The sequence below is a fragment of the Marmota flaviventris genome, chromosome 10 (assembly GCF_047511675.1).
Source record: "Marmota flaviventris isolate mMarFla1 chromosome 10, mMarFla1.hap1, whole genome shotgun sequence".
Lineage (NCBI taxonomy): Eukaryota > Metazoa > Chordata > Mammalia > Rodentia > Sciuridae > Marmota > Marmota flaviventris.
Window position 1 is genome coordinate 11,572,617 of NC_092507.1, and position 18,888 is coordinate 11,591,504.

The 18,888-nt window shown below is 48.3% G+C and overlaps 1 protein-coding gene across 1 annotated transcript; it reads left to right on the top strand.

The window, feature by feature from the left end:
• The first annotated feature begins 10,620 nt into the window (after positions 1-10,620).
• LOC114084391 (chymotrypsin-C) lies at positions 10,621-16,109 on the top strand. Its single transcript, XM_071618685.1, has 8 exons — positions 10,621-10,668; positions 11,037-11,128; positions 11,225-11,322; positions 12,238-12,360; positions 13,063-13,199; positions 14,485-14,630; positions 15,474-15,626; positions 16,076-16,109. Exons 1-8 carry the CDS (start codon positions 10,629-10,631, stop codon positions 16,088-16,090), a joined length of 804 nt encoding a protein of 267 aa, XP_071474786.1. The 5' UTR covers positions 10,621-10,628; the 3' UTR covers positions 16,091-16,109.
• The last annotated feature ends 2,779 nt before the right edge of the window (positions 16,110-18,888 follow it).

Genomic DNA, 18,888 nt, shown 5'->3' on the forward strand with positions numbered 1-18,888 from the left:
ACACACAGGCCCTGGCAGCTGGGGACCCCAAATCCTGGAAATCCCAGGGTCCAACAGGGAGGGGGAGGGATCCCAGCATCCTCACTGCCTCCAGTCCTCAAATTCCTTTTGGACTTGACTCTGTACAGGAGGAGCCTTCTCCTAACCTGTACCCCACTCACCTCCCACTCAGAACCAGTTCTCATCCCATACGGCCCTCCCGCCATGGCCCATCTCTCCAAGGATCACTTCACCCTGGCTGCCAGGGAGCTCCCCCAGCTATGCAGGGTCTTCTTTGTCCCAGCCCAGGGCCTGCACTTAGGAAATATGGGAAGAATGGGTGGATTAATTAATGGTTTCTGCATGTATAGCATGTCACCACCTCACAGCTGGGCAAAGAAAAGAGTCACCTCTTAACATATGCAAGCTGATCCTGCTCCCAGCCCCCACCCCTGCAATCCCAGGATGTCCACCCACAGGGCTCCCTCTGAAGGTACCTCCAGCCCCTTGGAACTGCTTGTTCAGTTTTTCTTTCCAAGACTGGAAAAATCAGCTCAGCCAACCTGGTGTCACAGTGTGAGTCACTGAGATAATCCTGTCCTGTAGGTAGGACTAGCTCCAGCCCTGCACCTGCCCAGCAAGAGCCCCCACCTCTGCCCAGTTGCTCCAGGCAAGAACGGCTTTCTCCAGGGGGCCTCAGGGCACGCTGAGCAGGTGGCAGAAGTTTCCACAGATCAAGTCCCCAAATCTCAGCTGCTCAGACACAGACACCTTCCATGAGCAGGTGCCGGGCATGAGCACATGTGTACCCCGCAAGTATGGGGAGCTCGGGGCCTGGAGCCCTGGTACCTTTGTGATGGCAAAACCAGAGCTGGTTGTGAAATGAAATTACAAAAACCTTATGGTGAGAGACCAGCACCTGTCAGCCCTCCCCCTCCCTCAGCCTTCCTTCAGGAGGCCTAAAGAACCCTGGGCCCTGCCTTTTGGATTGTAAATAGCTGCCCTGGGAGTCTGGCTGCTCCCTCTGGAAACTTTACAAGTGCCTGTGAGGACAGCCCCTCTTCTCTGCTTCTGTGAGCAGGCTTCAGGTTAGGGACCCTGCACAGGCCTGCAGCCGCAGAGAGTGAGAATTTTTTCAAAAAAGAGGAAAAAGCCCCAGTGATAGGCTGGATCTAGGATGACACCAAATAACCTCCAAATTTTGTGAGAATCTGTGGATCTGGGCTCAGAATTTAAAGTTTGTTTTCCTCTGGGCCCACGGGTTTAAAATAAAATATGGAGTTCTCCTCTCTGAGTGCTGCCTGCTGCTTCTCCACCTTTAGGGGTCACAAATGTGTTCCCATTTCTTTAAAATCATTAGGAGCCAGGCTTGGGGGCCCAGGCCTATGATCCCAGCAGCTCAGGAGGCTGAGGCCGGAGGACTGGAGTTCAAAGCCAGCCTCAGCAATGACAAGGCAACTCAGAGAGACTCTGTTTCTAAATAAAATGCAAAGTAGGGCTGGGGATCAGCCGAGTGCCCCTGAGTTCAATCCCCAGTGCCAAAAAATAAATAAAAATAAAATAAAATCAGTAGGAAAAAAATGAATGTAGTCCAAGTTGAATTACACTCACTTTTATACTCATGGCTCATAAAGCAATTTGCAATGTAATGGATGGAAAAAGGGGCTTGCTGACAGTCAGGCTTAGCTTTCTGAGATGGGGCACACCAAATGATCAGATAAGGACCAGATGACAACTATCACAATAACAGCACACACTCAGATAGTCCCTACCCTATGCCACCCCAAGAAACAGCCCTAGGAGGCAGATACCACTTTATCTCCATGGTATAGATGAAGGTGTGAAAGCACAGAGAGGTTGAGTCACAGGCACAAGGTCATGCAGCCAGGAAGTGAGGTTGCTGGGTTTTCCTTCCTGTGTGGGCACAGTTCACCCCTAAACACACCACTGGGCCCACAGAGGAGAACAGGTGAAGTCCATCCAGTACTCTCTGCCCATTTTAGAGATCAGCAGGCAGAGGGGCCTACATCTAAGTGGCTCCTTTTAGTTCCAAGGTTTCATGATTTGAACATGAGGGTAAGTGGCAGATGTAAATTTCTGGCACTTGGTGTGGGTTGGGAAGACTCTGACTGCTGCAGTCTGGATGGGCACAAAATCACCAGCCACTCACAGCCTTGTAGATTCAAACAGCAATTCTTTATTCTCAAACTCTCACCCGCACTCTACACGCACGTTCTGGGAAAATCCACACTTCCACTGGGCTCTGCATCCCAAAATACTCTCTGAATCCCACGAGAACTCAAGGAGCGGGCGGGCGCCTGAGGCAGCAGGATACGCCCTATTCCCAGCAGGGTCCACCTTAAACCTGGAACCGCCCTAAACCCAAGGAGTGAGATACTCCCTATTCCCAGCAGGATACACCCTAAACCTGGACCCACCCTAATCCAGCAGGATCCTCCCTAAACCCGGATCCACCCTGGTCCTTGAGCAGGGTCACCTTTCTCATGCAATGTCACTGCAAATGACCTGGGTCCAAGGCAAGCCCATTTCCACAATGGAGAGTCCTTCCTCTAAGCAACATGGGGTAGGCTGACAGGGAAATTGCCATGTGTCATTCCTACTTAGCTATGGCTCTCAGCATCTCCCCCTCTTCTGATTAATTAAACAACAAGCAATGTGGCTTAGGGACCGTGCCTGTTAGGTTGTCCAATTCAACATATGGTTCTTCCCCGTCATGGGATGAACTGACCTCTAGGCGTCAGCCTCCTGTCTTAGGTTGATACCACTGCAATTGGATCATACCCATCACTGACTACCGGTCCAGCATATAGCCATACTTGTGGATAGGCCTATGCACCAGTGGGGGGGGTGAGGTTCTTTGCCTCACCTCTGTTGGCCCCCAAATTTGGCCATCACTAGCAGAAGGGAGGAGGATACAGAAATGCCACGACACCAAACCAATTGACGGCTCCTTTGGAAAAATTGCATCACTGGTGACACCATCAGCAAAGATATGCCAGCACTACCACAATTCGCTGCACCAAACGATAGTTCACAATGCATACAAGTGATACATAGTCCAGGCAAGTTCTGCAAGCAGTTCAAAGCGGAGGAATCTATCAATATATCCATTTCCTCCCAAAGTAAATCGACTCCTTGATTCAGCATTACTTGTTGAGTTATATTCATTGATGCATCAGTTTATACAGTTTACTGTGATAGCTATCATAGAAGCTGTAGTTTGGTTTTATCTTTGTCTTCACCGGCACTGGGATGAAGATAGGAATTCTGGCAATGATGCTAAAGAGACATTATCCTGCACAGAATTATTAAATATAATGAAAAGGAAAGGTGAAAGTAAACAAACAGATCTGTTAACCTCCTTTAAAAACAATCCTTAACAGCTGTTTACCTAATTTAAATTAAACCATTTAAATCACGTGAATAAAAAAAAAATCGGATCCATTTTTTCATGAGTGCTCCTCATATATGAAATATGGATATATGCACATACAGACATACAACACAAAACACAAGAGTGCACACAAACATACAACACATAAGACAATAGTAAAGGCCTTTTAGCTTTACACAGGTGAAATTTCCATTGCAATGATTAAAAACTCCACAGTCAAAAAATAAAACTGATCAGAAAAACATTAACCTAGGTTTGTATGAGCTCAAAAAATAAAATAGAACTTTATGATGTGGGAAAAGGCAATAATAAAATAGATATTGAAAAAAGCATCCTGGTTAATCACTGTCGCAGATGTAAGAATAGCCAAGCTGGAGCTCTGGATATCACCTGTTATGGATTTGAGTCAAATCATCTTCTTTTTGGTCTGTAGAAATTGTTTTGGTTAGTCTCTCTGGAATCCAAATAGGCTGCTGTTCTCCCTGTGGAAACACACAAACAGACCCCCGACTCCAGACAATCACTGGGTCAGGACCTTTCCATTGTCCTGTTAGAATATCCTTCCAAAGTACCTTAGGCTTATGTACATTTTTTGGATACATATGTCTTTCCACAGCACTAAGTCCTGATGAATCCAAATTTTAAAAGTTTAGAGTAAAAAGGGTTATTTTAAGTTTATATTTGGGGGATATATACCCCTTTCCAATTCCCACTTTTTGCTTCAATACGTACGTTTTAATAGTTTGATGAGCTCTTTCAACTATGCCTTGTCCCTGTGGATTGTATGGGATTCCTGTTATATGAGTAATACCAAATGATGAGCAAAATTGTTTAAAAGAGGTAGAGGTATAGCCAGGACCATTATCTGTTTTTAACTGTTTTGGAACGCCCACAGTGGCAAAATTTTGCAAGCAATGAGTTATAACATCTTTAGTTTTTTCTCCAGCATGAAGGGAGCCCATCAAAAATCGGGAAGAAGTATCAACTGTAACATGCAAATATTTTAATTTTCCAAATTCTGGCAAGTGTGTGACGTCCATCTGCCAAATATGGTTAGGTATCAGTCCTCTAGGATTGACTCCAAGATTAACTTGTGGTAAAAAGGTCACACAATTTTGACATTGTTTTATTATATGTCTGGCTTGTTCCTTAGTTATTTTAAAACACTTTTGTAAAGTATTATCATTGACATGAAACCTTTTATGAAAATTTGTAGCTTCTTCTAGTGTAGAGAAAATATGTATGTCATGTGTAGTTTTATCTGCTAAATCATTACCCAAACTAAGGGCTCCAGGCAATCCTGTATGTGCCCTGATATGTCCTATAAAGAATGGATCTTTTCTGTCCCAGATTAGACTTTGTATAGTGGAAAACAAAGAGAAAACAGTAGAGGAAGGAGAAATCCTACCAGCATCTTCAAGGGATACTATAGCATTAACTATATACTGACTATCAAAAAATAAATTAAATACAGAATCTTTAAACATCACAAAAGCTTGTAAAACTGCATTAAGCTCTACCTTTTGAGCTGATTGTTTGGGTACTAAAAATGTAAAAGTTTGATCAGGGGTAACTACTGCTGCTGTACCATTATTTGACCCATCAGTGAATATATTTGGAGCATTCATGATAGGTGTTTTTCTTGTCATTTTTGGAAAAATTACAGGATGCAATGACCAAAAAGACAACAAAGGATTAGATGGTAAGTGATTATCAAATAAAACATTAGATTTACACATGATTATTGCCCAAGTATTTAACTCATTAGCTAACTCATCAATTTGATCCATAGTATATGGAGTAATAATTTTATTGGGAGAAATTCCAAACACTCCCTTTGCTGCTTTTATTCCTTTGAGTATTAATTGTCCTACAGCCTCAGGATACCTAGTAAGAATAGTGTTAGGAGAATAAGATAAATGTATCCACAATAATGGACCTTCTTGCCAAAATACTCCTGTAGGAATATTTTTTGTTGGTAGTACAATAAATAATAAAGGCAAACTTATATCAATTCTATCCAAATGCATATTTTCCATATATGTTTCAATAATTTTTAATGCCTTTCTTGCTTTAGGAGTTAACATGCGGGGTGAATTTGGATCTGATGGACCTTTTAGAATATCAAATAAAGGTCCCAACTCTCCTGTTGGTATGCCTAGATAAGGCCTTATCCAATTTATGTCTCCCAATAACTTTTGAAAGTCGTTAAGTGATTTGAGTTGATCTCTCGTATTTGAATTTTTGGTGGACGGAACATGGTTGAGGATAATAGAACTCCTAAATAATTAATTGGAAAATTTAATTGTACTTTATCTATTGCTATCTCTAGATTATAATTTTTTAATAAATTTGTAAGTGTGGCATAACATTCCAGCAATGTGTTTTTATCTTTATGTGCTAATAATACATCATCCATATAGTGAAATATTTGTAGTTCAAGATTTTGATTTCTAAGTGGCTGGATTGCTTTGTTAACATAAATTTGACACATAGTTGGGCTGTTAGCCATCCCTTGAGGGAGTACTTTCCATTCATATCTCTGATTAGGACCTTCATGATTTAGTGCAGGGATAGTAAATGCAAAACGTGGACTATCCTCGGGATGAATTGGAATTGAAAAAAAAATCTTTAATATCTATAGCTAAAACATGCCAGGTTTTTGGCAAAGCAGACAATTGAGGAATCCCTGATTGAGCAGGTCCCATAATAACCATCTCATTATTAATGGCTCTTAAATCTTGCAATAATCTCCATTTACCAGATTTCCTTTTGATGACAAAAATGGGAGTATTATGGGGAGATACGGAAGGTTGTATATGTCCTTCCACTAATTGTTGTTTGACCAGATCATGGGCTACTTGTATCTTTTCTTTAGTCAGGAGCCACTGAGGAACCCACACTGGTCTTTCTGATTTCCAAGTAATTTTGATTGTCTCAGTGGCCCTTTCTGAAAACCCAATCCATGTCTATTTATTCCTTGATCTATTTGAATTGGTGCTGCTATACCTTGTTCTTGTTCTCCTAATCTTTTTTCTTTCCTAAAACCTTGTCTAGCCCTAGTAGTGGGCGCATTAGGATTGATGTTATTTGTTAACGTCAAACCTAATTGATCTAGGACATCTCGTCCCCATAAATTTGTAGGAAGATGATCCAATACATATGGCTGTATAGTTCCTTCACATCCTCAGGATCCTTCCAATCTAATACCATTGCACTTCTATGGGGATTAGTCGCCACTCCTAGGCCTCGAAGCGTTTGAGTGGCTTGTTGTAATGGCCAATGTTTTGGCATTCTTGACAAGATATGATGCTAAGGTCAGCACCTGTGTCCAGTAGTCCATTAAACTCATGTCCTTGAATATTTAGTTTTAGCATTGGGCGAGAATCTAAATTTAAAGACAGCATAGCCCAATCTACACCTGTGGAGCCTAATCCCCTGGAACATCTTTCTACACTGTGGCTGGAGAATTTATCATGTAGGCTGGGTATTATTAACAACTGTGCTATTCTATCTCCTGGTGAAATTACTGATATACCTCTTGGAGAACTAGCTATAATTTTTATTTCACCTACATAATCGGGATCAATTACCCCAGGACTTATCATAAGTCCTTTTAGTGTAGAAGAACTACATCCCAATAATAAGCCTACTGTTCCTTGGGGAAGAGGTCCTTTTACTCCTGTGGGAATGATTTGAACTCCCATCTCTGGAGTTAGTACGGCTCTGGCAGAGGCACAGATGTCCAACCCTGTGCTCCCTCTGGTTTGTCTGATGAGGGATTTAATGGACAATGTGTCCTGGGCACTACCCTGATGGTGTTGCTGCATTCCTCCACTGCCCCGTATATTTGTGGTTGTGGGCCCCGGAGCATTGGGCCCCCCAGTCCATTTTTTGGCAATGGAGTCTGATGCCTTTCTCCACGATATCTTGGATAAATACCTGGTCCTTGTCCGTTTTTTTGATAAGGGAGTACCCTCTATGGTGGTTTGAGAACGGCATTCATTAGCCCAATGTCTCCCTCTACGGCATCGTGGGCAAATACGCGGTATTCTATTACTTTGATACCTAGTTTTGTTAAATCCTATTCCTATGGGGCAATTCCTTTTAAAATGTCCTGTTTGTTCACAATTATAGCATGTTTTTGGCCTGGCATCTAAAGCCTGTTGTACTGCAGCTGCCAAGACTTGCCCTTGCTCATTAATGTCTCTACATAATTTAATATATGTGTTTAAATCTTCATGTTTCCATGGTCTAATAACCTCTCTGCAGTAACGATTTGCTTGGTCATAAGCCAGTTGTTTTATTAATGGCATTGCTTGTTCTGTATCCCCAAAAATTCTGGCAGCTGTTTGAATAAGCCTATCTACAAATTCAGCGTAAGGTTCATTAGCTCTCTGTATTACCTTAGATAGCTGACCTTGTAAATCTCCATGTCCTTGTAAAGTCTTCCATGCCCTAACTGCATCTGTAGCAATTTGTGCTTATATAGCAGGATCATATTCAATTTGTTGCCGTTGACCCTCATAAGGTCCTTTTCCTAACAACATATCTAGATTTCTTTGAGGGTAACCAGCTGCTGCATTTCGCCTAGCTGTCTCCGTGCAAAATTCCTCATTGGCAACCTTCCATAACAAATATTGTCCTCCATTTAGCACAGATTTACACATGCTAGCCTAATCTGCTGGCGTCATGTCCAAGTTGGTAATGGATTCGACCATGCTTACCGTAAAGGGTGCTTGGGGACCATAGGTTGTTACAGCCTCCTTTAACTGCTTCACTGTTTTGAAATCTAAAGCACGGTGAATTCGCTGCCCTCCTGTCTGCTCAAGTACAGGGCATGCTAATCTTTGAGGTCCTGTCTCATGATCCCATTTATCAACTACGGGGGTTGAGGGCCACTCAGCTATCTCCATAGGTGGAGCTGTTGGTTGAATTACGCCCTCTGGTGATAGAACGGAGTTAGTAGCAGCCTCCTGTTGTAGCCTTTTTCCTAATAGCCCCTTTTCCTTTAAATTTTCTTCCTCTGTCTGACTAGCTCAGGAGACCTTCTCTTTTGCTTGATCTAAAATGTCTTTCTCCATGGTCTGAACCTCTAACAATTTACTTAACACTCTTTCAGTTTGTTTTTTACTAATTTCTAATCTACTATAAAGATAACGCAACCCAATAAGATAACACAAAACAAAACCGAAACTGAATGAAACAAAAACGGAATAAAAAATCGTTGTATCAATTTTCTCTTCCTCAGGGCCGACAAACTTCAGACCTTGAGCCAACCATTTTTCCCAGTTTGACTGAGAAATTTCTAGGGATAGGCAGCTTGAAACAAAAACAAAATAAATCAAAACAAGAACACATTGTTTTTTGAAATGGTCACCCATTCTCTCGCCTTCCCTCAGGGGCAAGCAATTTCACTTACCTCCAAGTTTCAGGCATTCCCCGTACGGGCCACCAAATGCCGCAGTCTGGCTGGGCACAAAATCAAGAGACACTCACAGCCTTGTAGATTCAAACAGCAATTCTTTATTGTCAAACTCTCACCCGCACTCTACACCACGTTCTGGGAAAATCCACACTTCCACTGGGCTCTGCATCCCAAAATACTCTCTGAATCCCGTGAGAACTCAAGGAGCAGGCGGGCGCCTGAGGCAGCAGGATACGCCCTATTCCCAGCAGGGTCCACCTTAAACCCGGAACCGCCCTAAACTCAAGGAGCAGGATACTCCCTATTCCCAGCAGGATACACCCTAAACCTGGACCCACCCTAATCCAGCAGGATCCTCCCTAAACCCGGATCCACCCTAGTCCTTGAGCAGAGTCACCTTCCTCATGCAATGTCACTGCAAATGACCTGGGTCCAAGGCAAGCCCATTTCCACAATGGAGAGTCCTTCCTCTAAGCAACATGGGGTAGGCTGACAAGGAAATTGCCATGTGTCATTCCTACTTAGCTATGGCTCTCAGCATCTGACTTTTTAAAAAAATTGTAGGTGAACATAATAGCTTTATTTATTTATTTTAAAGAGAGAGAGAGAATTTTTTAATATTTATTTTTTAGTTATTGGCGGACACAACATCTTTGTTTTGTACATGGAGCTGAGGATCAAACCCGGGCCGCACGCATGCCAGGCGAGCGCGCTACCGCTTGAGCCACATCCCTAGCCCAATACCTTTATTTTGTTTAGTTATTTTTATGTGGTTCTGAGGATCAAACCCAGTGCCTCATCCGTGCTAGGCAAGCACTCCACCACTGAGCCACAACCCCAGCCCCAGCACTCTGAAAGCCCATCCACAGTCCCCAGAAGTTAGGGGGCACCCCCTCCACCCCATGAGGTTGTTTTTATCCCCTTTTTCCCAGACCTGACTGCAGCCTGGTTGGGGAGATTCTGCAACCCACCTTTCTACTCACCCCAAGAGAGAGGGGGAGCCCCAGGAGAAGCCCGAGTCTCCCTGGAAGTTGTCTTCTGAGTTACACCCTCTGGTCTCCTTGGGACTTGTTTCCTGATAAAGAGGTTCAGAAGCCCACGTGCCTGTGGTTGGAGGTGGCCATCTGAGGGGCGAAAGAGGAATCTGACTTGCACATCTTTACTCAGTTTAGGTTCTTTTATGAAACAATCACGAGTTACTTTGGTAAAATAAAAATCAGTTTGATTAAAAAAAAAGACCCAGAGAGAGGAAGTGTGAGTGGGAGGACCTCAGGCCCTGCAAAGATGAAAGAGGAAGCTGTGATGATAATCTGCACCTTGGAGCCCCAGGTGGGGCCAAACTACAGAGCCCAGCTATACTGCTGCCCAGCTGTGTGCCCCAGACAGTCCCTCACCCTCCAAGTCTCAGTGAGATACTGCAGGAAGGGGGAAGCCCATCCTGGCACTAGGAGGTGAATAGTAATCTATAACTAAAAAGAATGAGGCAGAGAGATCAAAAACACACTTCAAGCACAGCAAGAGGCACACGCCCCCCCACACACACTTAAAAAAAAAAAAAAAAAACCTGCTCCTCAGCTGTTGCTGGGTCCCAGGATACTTGGAAAATTATTTGGAAAAATCTATGCTTTGAAAGCCAGCCCCATCTCCAGCCCAAATTAAACAGTAACCACCCAAGGTCAAGGAAAGGGACTGAATGGAACAGGCTTCTCTCCAAGGGGTGGCTCGGCCTTGACCAGGCAGGCCCACCCCCACCTGCCTATAAAGACCTCTGCCTGCTCCAGGGCCACACAGCCCCAACACCTCACCATGCTGGGTGTCACGGTTCTCGCTACACTCCTGGCCTGCGGTAAGCTGGGGACAGGGACCGGGTGGGCTGCACTCAGACACTGGGGAGCTCAGACTGGCCTCCTGGGGACATGGACAGGAACAGGAGACCTCCGTCCACCAGGAAAGTCACTTTGGGGTCCAGGGTGGGCCCGGCTACTGAGCAAAGGTCAGATGAGCCACCTCCTGCTAGGCCACCCTGTCTCCACCTCAGCAGGACAGGGCCAGAAGCCGCCTCCCCGGTGAGGACTGGAGATGAGGGGTGGAGGCCCAGAGAACAAGGAGGCTCCTGTCCTGCCCAGCCTCCACCGCCTCTCCCCCTGCCCACCCTGCCCTTCTCAGAGGGCAGCCAGCCCCACTCACCCGCCCTCCTCCCTCCTGTTCCTCCAGCCTCCAGCTGCGGTGTCCCCAGCTTCCCCCCCAACCTCTCAGCCAGGGTGGTGGGAGGGGACAATGCCGTTCCCCACAGCTGGCCCTGGCAGGTGAGTGTGCTGCAGAGTGGGACGCTGGATGGAAAGGGAGGTGAAGGTCCCCAGGACCTGAGGGCTGACAGGCGGCTCTTCTGCACCCTCCTGCAGATCTCTCTCCAGTACCTCAAGGATGACACTTGGAGACACACCTGCGGTGGCACCTTGATCTCCAGCAACTTTGTCCTCACGGCTGCCCACTGCATCAGGTGAGCGACATGACACCCACATCATCCCAGGGGAAGCCTCATGAAACTGCTTTCATTGAGCACCTGCTGCACACTCCAGGCTCTGGGCTCAATAAACTGCTGACATCCACTGAGTTCATTTATTCAGTCAATGAACATTTCTGTGCACCTGCTGTGTGCTGAGAAACTGCAGTGAACACAGCGTCTGCTCTCAGGGAGCTGATATTCTAGTGGGAGGCAGAGCAACAGGCAGACGAGGAAATGTCTAACAGAGAAGAGGCCAGAAGATGTTAAAAACTCTGGGTTTCTAGGCGATATTGGAGCAGAGACATGAAGGAAATGGGGTGGATATCATCCATCTGGGAAGGGTACTTCACATGGAGGGAACAGCCAACATGGTGGCCAGGAGGAGGGAGCCTGCTTGGTAGCTTTGAGAAAGAACAAGCAGGAGCTTCAGTCAGGGCACAATGTGCAGAGAGAGCAGGGAGGGGAGTTGGAGAGGAAACCAGAGGCAGATCATTCAAGCTTCTGTATGAACTTGGGCTTGGACCCTGAGCAAGTTAGAGCTACTGGAAGGGCTTTGACGATGGCATCCAGAGACTCACAGCTGAGTCAGAAGAGGGCCAGGGCACAGGCTGGTGGCCAGCAAATGGCAGTCCTAGGAGGTGAGCTCGGGCTTCCCCACCTTACAGAGGAGGCACAGGTGGTCCAGCCCCCTGGATGGAATGGCAGGGCCACACCTGGAACCCCAGTCCCTGGAGGCCAAGCCTCGGGCCCTTCCCCTTGTCCTGCAGAGGAGCAGCAAGACAGATGCCCCTCCCCCAGTGAGACCCACAAGGGCCTCACACTCAGCCTCCAGAGCCCCAAGTCCCCTCGTCTGACCCCTGGCGGGCAGGGACCACTGGCCACCTTGACCTGGTTCCCCTCCCTGCCCAGCAACACCCTGACCTACCGCGTGGCCCTGGGGAAGCACAACCTGACAGTGGATGAGGAGGGCTCCCTGTTCGTGGGCGTGGACACCATCTATGTCCACGAGAAGTGGAACTCCTTCCTGGTGCGGTGAGTCCCCCTGCCCAGGGTTAGGGGCGGTGGACAGGGAGCTGCAGAGCCTGCCCCACCCCCAGCCACACCCTGTCCCCCCACACAGCAGGCAGGTGATGAGGCTCTGCTAGGAGGAGCAGGGGACCTTCCTATCCCATCCTTACCTAAGCATTCCCAGGAAGGTGCCCCTGGAAGGAAGACCCCATCCCTCCACGCTGCCTCCCCTGACTCTCCTGAACTGAGTCTGGGCCACACACGTGGCAGCAGGCCTGATAGATGCCCTCTCTCAGTTAATCTCCCAACAGCCCTGGACAAGCCACCAAGACTCAGAGAGGTTAAGGAATATGCCCCAGGGTGCACAGCCCAGCACATGGCCAACTAGGAATCAAGCCGGGCCTGTTTAGGGTTCCCAGCCTCCATTCTGGTAATGGAAAATATTGAAATGTCATCTTTTATTATTATAAGCACGCTGTTTTACCATTATACATACCCCACTTTTATTCTTACGATTTTCAATTTCATTTCTGATGGTGCCCACCCCCCACGGTTGAGAAGTCTTCTGCTTCCGGTCTCTTCTGATCTGCCTTTCACTGTTGGAATGTTTAAGGACAATCTCTGGTCACCTTTTCGTGACCAGAGCTCACAACCCCAAGTCTCCTAGCACAGTCTGGAGAGGTCAGGGCCCCTCTGCCCACTCATGCCCTCTGCTTTGGATTCCAGCAATGACATTGCCCTCATCAAGCTCGCAGAGCCTGTGGAGCTGAGTGACACCATCAAGGTGGCCTGCCTGCCAGAGAAGGACTCCGTGCTGCCTCAGGACTACCCCTGCCTTGTCACTGGCTGGGGTCGCCTCTGGAGTGAGTACAGACCCAGGGGGAATTCCCAGAGGCTTCCTGGAGGAAGCAGCTCTCAATCAGCAGCCACACGCACCTCTCTTCCTTTCTGCCTGAACATTCTCACCTCTTTTTGAACTGTACAATAACAACTGCTAATATTTTTTAAGCACATACTATGTGACAGATGTTAACAAATGCATGTAATGGGTGCAGTAAGGATTAAATAGATTTGTTTACAGCAGGTCTTGGCATGTTGTAAGTGACATATAAGCCCACTAAATAAGCCTTGTGGGGGTGGGGAATTAGATCTTATGGTATACCCCATGGCCAAATAGATTGCAGCTGAATTAAAAGATTCAATGCAGGGGCTGGGCATGGCTCAGTGGCAGAGCGCTGATCTAGCATGTGTGAGGTACTGGAGTCCATCCTGAGCACCCATAACAAATAAAATAAAGGTATTCTGTCCATCTACCAATACAAAAAAAAAAGATCTTTATAAAATTTTTTAAAAAGAAAATATTGCTAAGTGCAAATAAATGAAACTATGGGAAACAGATTCAGAACATTACTTAGGACACCTTGGGGTAAGAATGATCCTTAAATATTTAACCCCAAAGTCAGACCTACAGGGAAAGGAGTGAGGATTCAACCCCCAGAATCCCAATGAAACACAATTCAATCTGGGCACAGTAGCAGGAAGATCACAAGTTCAAGGTCAGTCTAGCAACCTACCCATTCCCAAATTAAAAACAGAAAGGGCAGCCAGGCACAGTGGCACACTCCCATAATCCCAGCTGCTCCAGAGGCTGAGGCAGGAGGATCATGAGTTCAAAGCCAGCCTCAGCAATGCCCAGGTGCTAATCAACTCACTGAGACCCTGTCTCTAAATAGATGTGGCTCAGTGGTTGACTGCCCCTGAGTTCCATCCCCGTACCAAAAAAAAAAAAAAATACAAAGGGTTGGAGATACAGCTCAGAGGTAGAGCAAACTGGGGTTTAAAGTTCAGCACACACACACACACACACACACAAAAAAAATGTTTTCATTTAAATTAAAAAAAAAAAAAACAGACAACTCAGCACACAGCTGTGTCTTGAGGCTCTGAAGGTAGCCCCTGCACTCCTTCCCCACCTTTAGCAGATCCTTGGCTGGCCGAGGGTCCCAAAGAGCACTTGTGTGGTCCCTATTGAGTTGCAGCAGGACTCAGCTGCACCCTGTCCCAGGCTCTGGCCCCTGAAGGCCTGGGCTAGGAGGAGCAGGGCTGCCTGGCTGCTCCCTGCTCACTGCCCACTCCCTCCCTCCCCAGCCAATGGCCCCATCGCTGATGAGCTACAGCAGGGCCTGCAGCCCGTGGTGAGCTATGCCACGTGCTCCAGATGGACCTGGTGGAGCTTCATGGTGACGAAATCCATGGTGTGCGCTGGGGGTGACGGCGTCATCTCCTCCTGCAACGTGAGTGTCCAGACCCCACACAGGCCCTGCTCCACGCAGCCACACCACTGGGGACACTGGAGGGTGGGGCAGAGCACATCTCTCCTGGCAGGAGACAGAGCCCTGCCTGGGCCTGGTAGGCTCAGGGGAAACCTGTCACCACTCCCCCAGCACAGGGTGACAGGAGGAGAGCTGAGCATCAGCAGCTGCATCAATTCCCTGTGCACCACTTAGGAGCTCTGTGACCTGGGGCAGACTGGTGAACCTCTCTGGACCTCAGCCTTCCCTCTGATGGAAAGCGCTGTAGCAAACACTCCCCAGCCTTGCTGTGGGGACTACATGAGTCAAAGGGCCACAGAACAGGCTGCACTGAAGTCTCTGTGCATGTCCCTGCCACCGGCTGCGTCAGTCTAGGCTGGCTGAGGCGTTAGGGAGTCTGAGAACCACAAAACTTCTAAGATAACCAGGGACTGTCCTGCTCCTGACCCACGCCCTCTCCCCACTCCCACCCTCCTGTCCTGCCCAGGCTCCAGCAGGGCTCCAGGCCCCAGGGGTTCTCAGGGCAGCTCACAGAGGCTTAGCCATGCAGACCTGAACAGCCAAGAAACCAGGGCACAGAGAGGGCTGACATCATCCCAAGATCACACAGCCAACCAAGGGCTATTCTGATGCCCCAGGACTCCCAGAACCAGGCCAAGGCAGCCCCACGCCACACTTCTGTGCCTCCCTCACCAGGAGCAGGCTGAGGCCAACAGTGGGTACTGAGGCTGACAGCTCAGCACATGCCCGCCCCAGCCACTGCTCAGTCCCCAGCCTGTCCCTGGGGGAGGCCTGGGGACTGATGCCTGCTGGGGTCTCTTGCAGGGGGACTCGGGCGGCCCGCTGAACTGCCAGGCGGAGAACGGTGCCTGGGAGGTGCATGGCATCGTCAGCTTCGGCTCCAGTAGGGGCTGCAACGTCCGTAAGAAGCCCACGGTCTACACCCGCGTGTCTGCCTACATCGACTGGATCAACCAGGTGGGCCCCGCCCACGCCCTCGCTCATTGACAGTCGACCATGCCCCTCCCTCTCTTTGGAGAAGCGCTGGCTGAGTGCTCACTGCTGCTGACCTGAGTTGAGCGCAGTGAAGGTCAAGTCAGGAGCGACATCCAGCCCTCCCTGGGCTTCAGCACACACCTAGGTCCCCGCCCAGGACACACCTTCCCCCCAAGAGGGAGCTTTGCGCCTAGAGTTCAGGGTCCCCAGCCGAGAGCGGGTTCCACATCGGCCATTCACCGTGGGGGGCGGGGGGTGAAGTGCCAAGTGGGGCTCGGGTCCTGGGGCAGAGACCAGGGTGGCTTGTCTGGGCCAGAGGCTGCCTGCTGTGCCATGCACGCCCCCTCCCCAGGCCACCGAACCCCCAGAGTCTCGTGCTGTCCCAGAAGGTGGCAGGTTTCAGAGGCCTAATATTGTCCCCTCTCCTCCAGAAAATGCAGCTGTGATTCGCCTCTGGGAACCGCGGCAGCCAATCCCACAAGAGCAATAATAAACTTCCTTCCCTGAAAGTGGCCTGGACCTTGATCTCTGTCCCCCCCCCCCCTTCCCTGCTGCCTGGCCAGCTCCCCAAGAGCTGCCCCTCTCTACACAGGGGCCCACTGAGAGACACCCTCAGCCAGGCTGGCAAGGCCTCGGAAGGAGGCAAGGGAGTCTTGGGGCAGCGTGGGTACCTGAGGGGCCAGGATTAGGACACTTGGAACATTTTTCCCCTCCTCTGACCAAGCTATGAATGAGGTGGCTCTGATCAGCTAATGGCTCCTCTGGTCCTGCCGCCATAGTGACTCTGGAGGGGCCTCAAGGGCCCCAGCTGCAGGTAGAGCATGGCTCTCCCCAAGAGCAGCCTCCCCAGCCCAGAGAAGCCAGGCCCCAGGAGGATGCACAAGCTCAGGACCCCACTGAGCCCTTGGGGAAGGAGCTCCCATCAGGTTCCCCCAGCCCCAGTCCCAGGGAGATGTTGGCCTGGGCTCTGTGCTTGGAGCAGCACGTGGTGAGCCCTGACGGGGTGAGATCTGCAGGGACTCCAGGGGGAGCTCTCACTATGTGAGACAGGGAGGGAAACTGAGGCCCCCAGAGGAAGAGCTGGGCCCCGAACACACAGCCTGAGGAGCTCGGGAAAGGAGCTCTCCTGTGGCCGATGGAGGGCCACAAACGCAAGCAATCCAGTGTCCAGTGAGGGACAGCCGAGGTGGGCATGCACCCTCCTTTGGCCACTGGGGCTTCTAATCTTAGTGCTCCTAGGAAAGTGCTGATCTACTGGATGGTCCCCAGCCCTAGACTCTGGCCTCATAGGAGAGCCTTAGCTACAGCTTTTCTGATTGGTCCAAAATTATTCCATTTCCCTATCAGACTTCAACTCCTGGAGGTCAGGACCTGGGACCTGCCTCCCACCCTCCCATGATGCCTAGCAGATTGTCAGGAAAGACTTTATTTACTCAGCAAGAAATGGATTCCACAAGGAGCCAGGCACCTGCTTGGTTCTGGGAATCCAAGGATTGTTTGGACAACATCCCTGTTCTGCTAAGGGAGCAGATTGCTGCATGCCTCGGTACACATGCAAAAATAGAACAAGAGACCCGGAGACACTGAAGCCAGTGTCAGCTGGCAGGAGGAGTCTGGGATGGCTTCCTGGAGGTGGTGACACCCCAGCTGAGTCTTAAAACTTAATTAGAGGATATCTGTGTACAGATGATACTGCTGATTGCCCCACCAAAACCGCGTTCCCAGCCACCTTCTCTCATGTCTGTTTCTGTTGGAGATCATAAATGCTAAATATTGACTGTCCCCAGCTCTGACCTAGGGTAGCACAATTAATCTCTTATGTTGATTGAGCACTTAGTATGTGTTAGGCTCTCTTCTGTAGGTTTTACGTTCATCTCTATACCCCCAAAACAACCTTATGAGTTAGACTGTTATTAACAACATTCGCCATTTTACAGATCAGAAAACTGAGGTCAGAGAAAGCCAGTGACTTCCCAGCGTGGCTTAACTAGAAAGTGGTGGAGCTGAGATCCAAACTTTCGTAATTTGGCTCCAAAACCCATGTATCTGACTACCACGCTGCACCGTCCTGCTGTGTAAGGAGAAGTTTGCTAGAAAAGTAAATGGTTCCTGCTAACAGGGGCCTGATACAATTGCTGCTATGCCTTCCCCTTCTTGTCCTGAATATAGTCGTGATGGCCAGAGCCAGGGAAGCTGCCTTGTGGCCAAGAGAACTGCAAGGACGTCAGCTCAGACCCCACCATGTTACAGATCCAAGGCCAGCAATCTGACTCTCCTAAATGTCTTGCTACATAAATAAATAAACAAACAAACAAACCTGATTCATTTTTGCCACTGTAGTAGGCTTTCAGTTACTTGCAGCTCAACACATTCCTGATTCATATCAGAGGGAAAAAAACAGAAGAGGTCACTTTCCTGGCTGAGGGGACAACTTGAGCAAAGCCACAGCTACCACACAGAAAGAACTCTAGCAGCTGGTCTTGCCAGAGCAGAGGAGGTGTTGGGGTTTTATTCAGAGGACAGCCATGGAGAGGTTTTAGACAAAGAAGTGAGGACTGAGGCAAGCACAAAGGTGCAAGCCTGTAACCTCAGCAACTCAGGAGGCTGAAGCAGGAGGATTGCAAGTTCAAGGCCAGCCTCAACAACTTAGTGAGACCCTGTCTCAAAAAAATAAATAAATAAAAAAGGCTGGGAAGTGGGTCATGGTGAATTGCCCCTGGGTGTTCAATATGCAAAACCAAAAAATTAAAATAAAAAGGACTGGGGATGATGTAGCTCAGTGGTAAAGTACTCCCGGGTTCAATCCCCAGCCCCACAAAGACACAAAGAGAGAGGTAAAGGCTGAAGTCATGTGAACAACGAAGTGTTCTGATGACCGTGTGGAGGGTGGCTTGGAGCAGGCAAGAGGGGAAAGAGTGGAGGCAGGGAGGCCGAGTTAAGAGGCTTCTGCAATTGGTGTAAACCAAAAACATGTAGCCTGGGCAGAAGCAGTAACAGAAAGGAGAAAGGGAGATTCCGTCATTATCTAAGAGGTGCAAACTGAAGTGTTGAGAAAGCTCCCAGCCCCAAATCTATATAAACTTTTGGGAATGTGATCAAATGATTGAAACTATTATTTAGTAACTAATACATAGTGAATCATGAGCCACAGTCCTGTTCATTTAACAAGAGTATGAAACTCTCAGGCTTAGAGACAAAAGCTGCTTTGTCCCCAAGAATCAATGCCCTTGGCCCCAAAACCTTT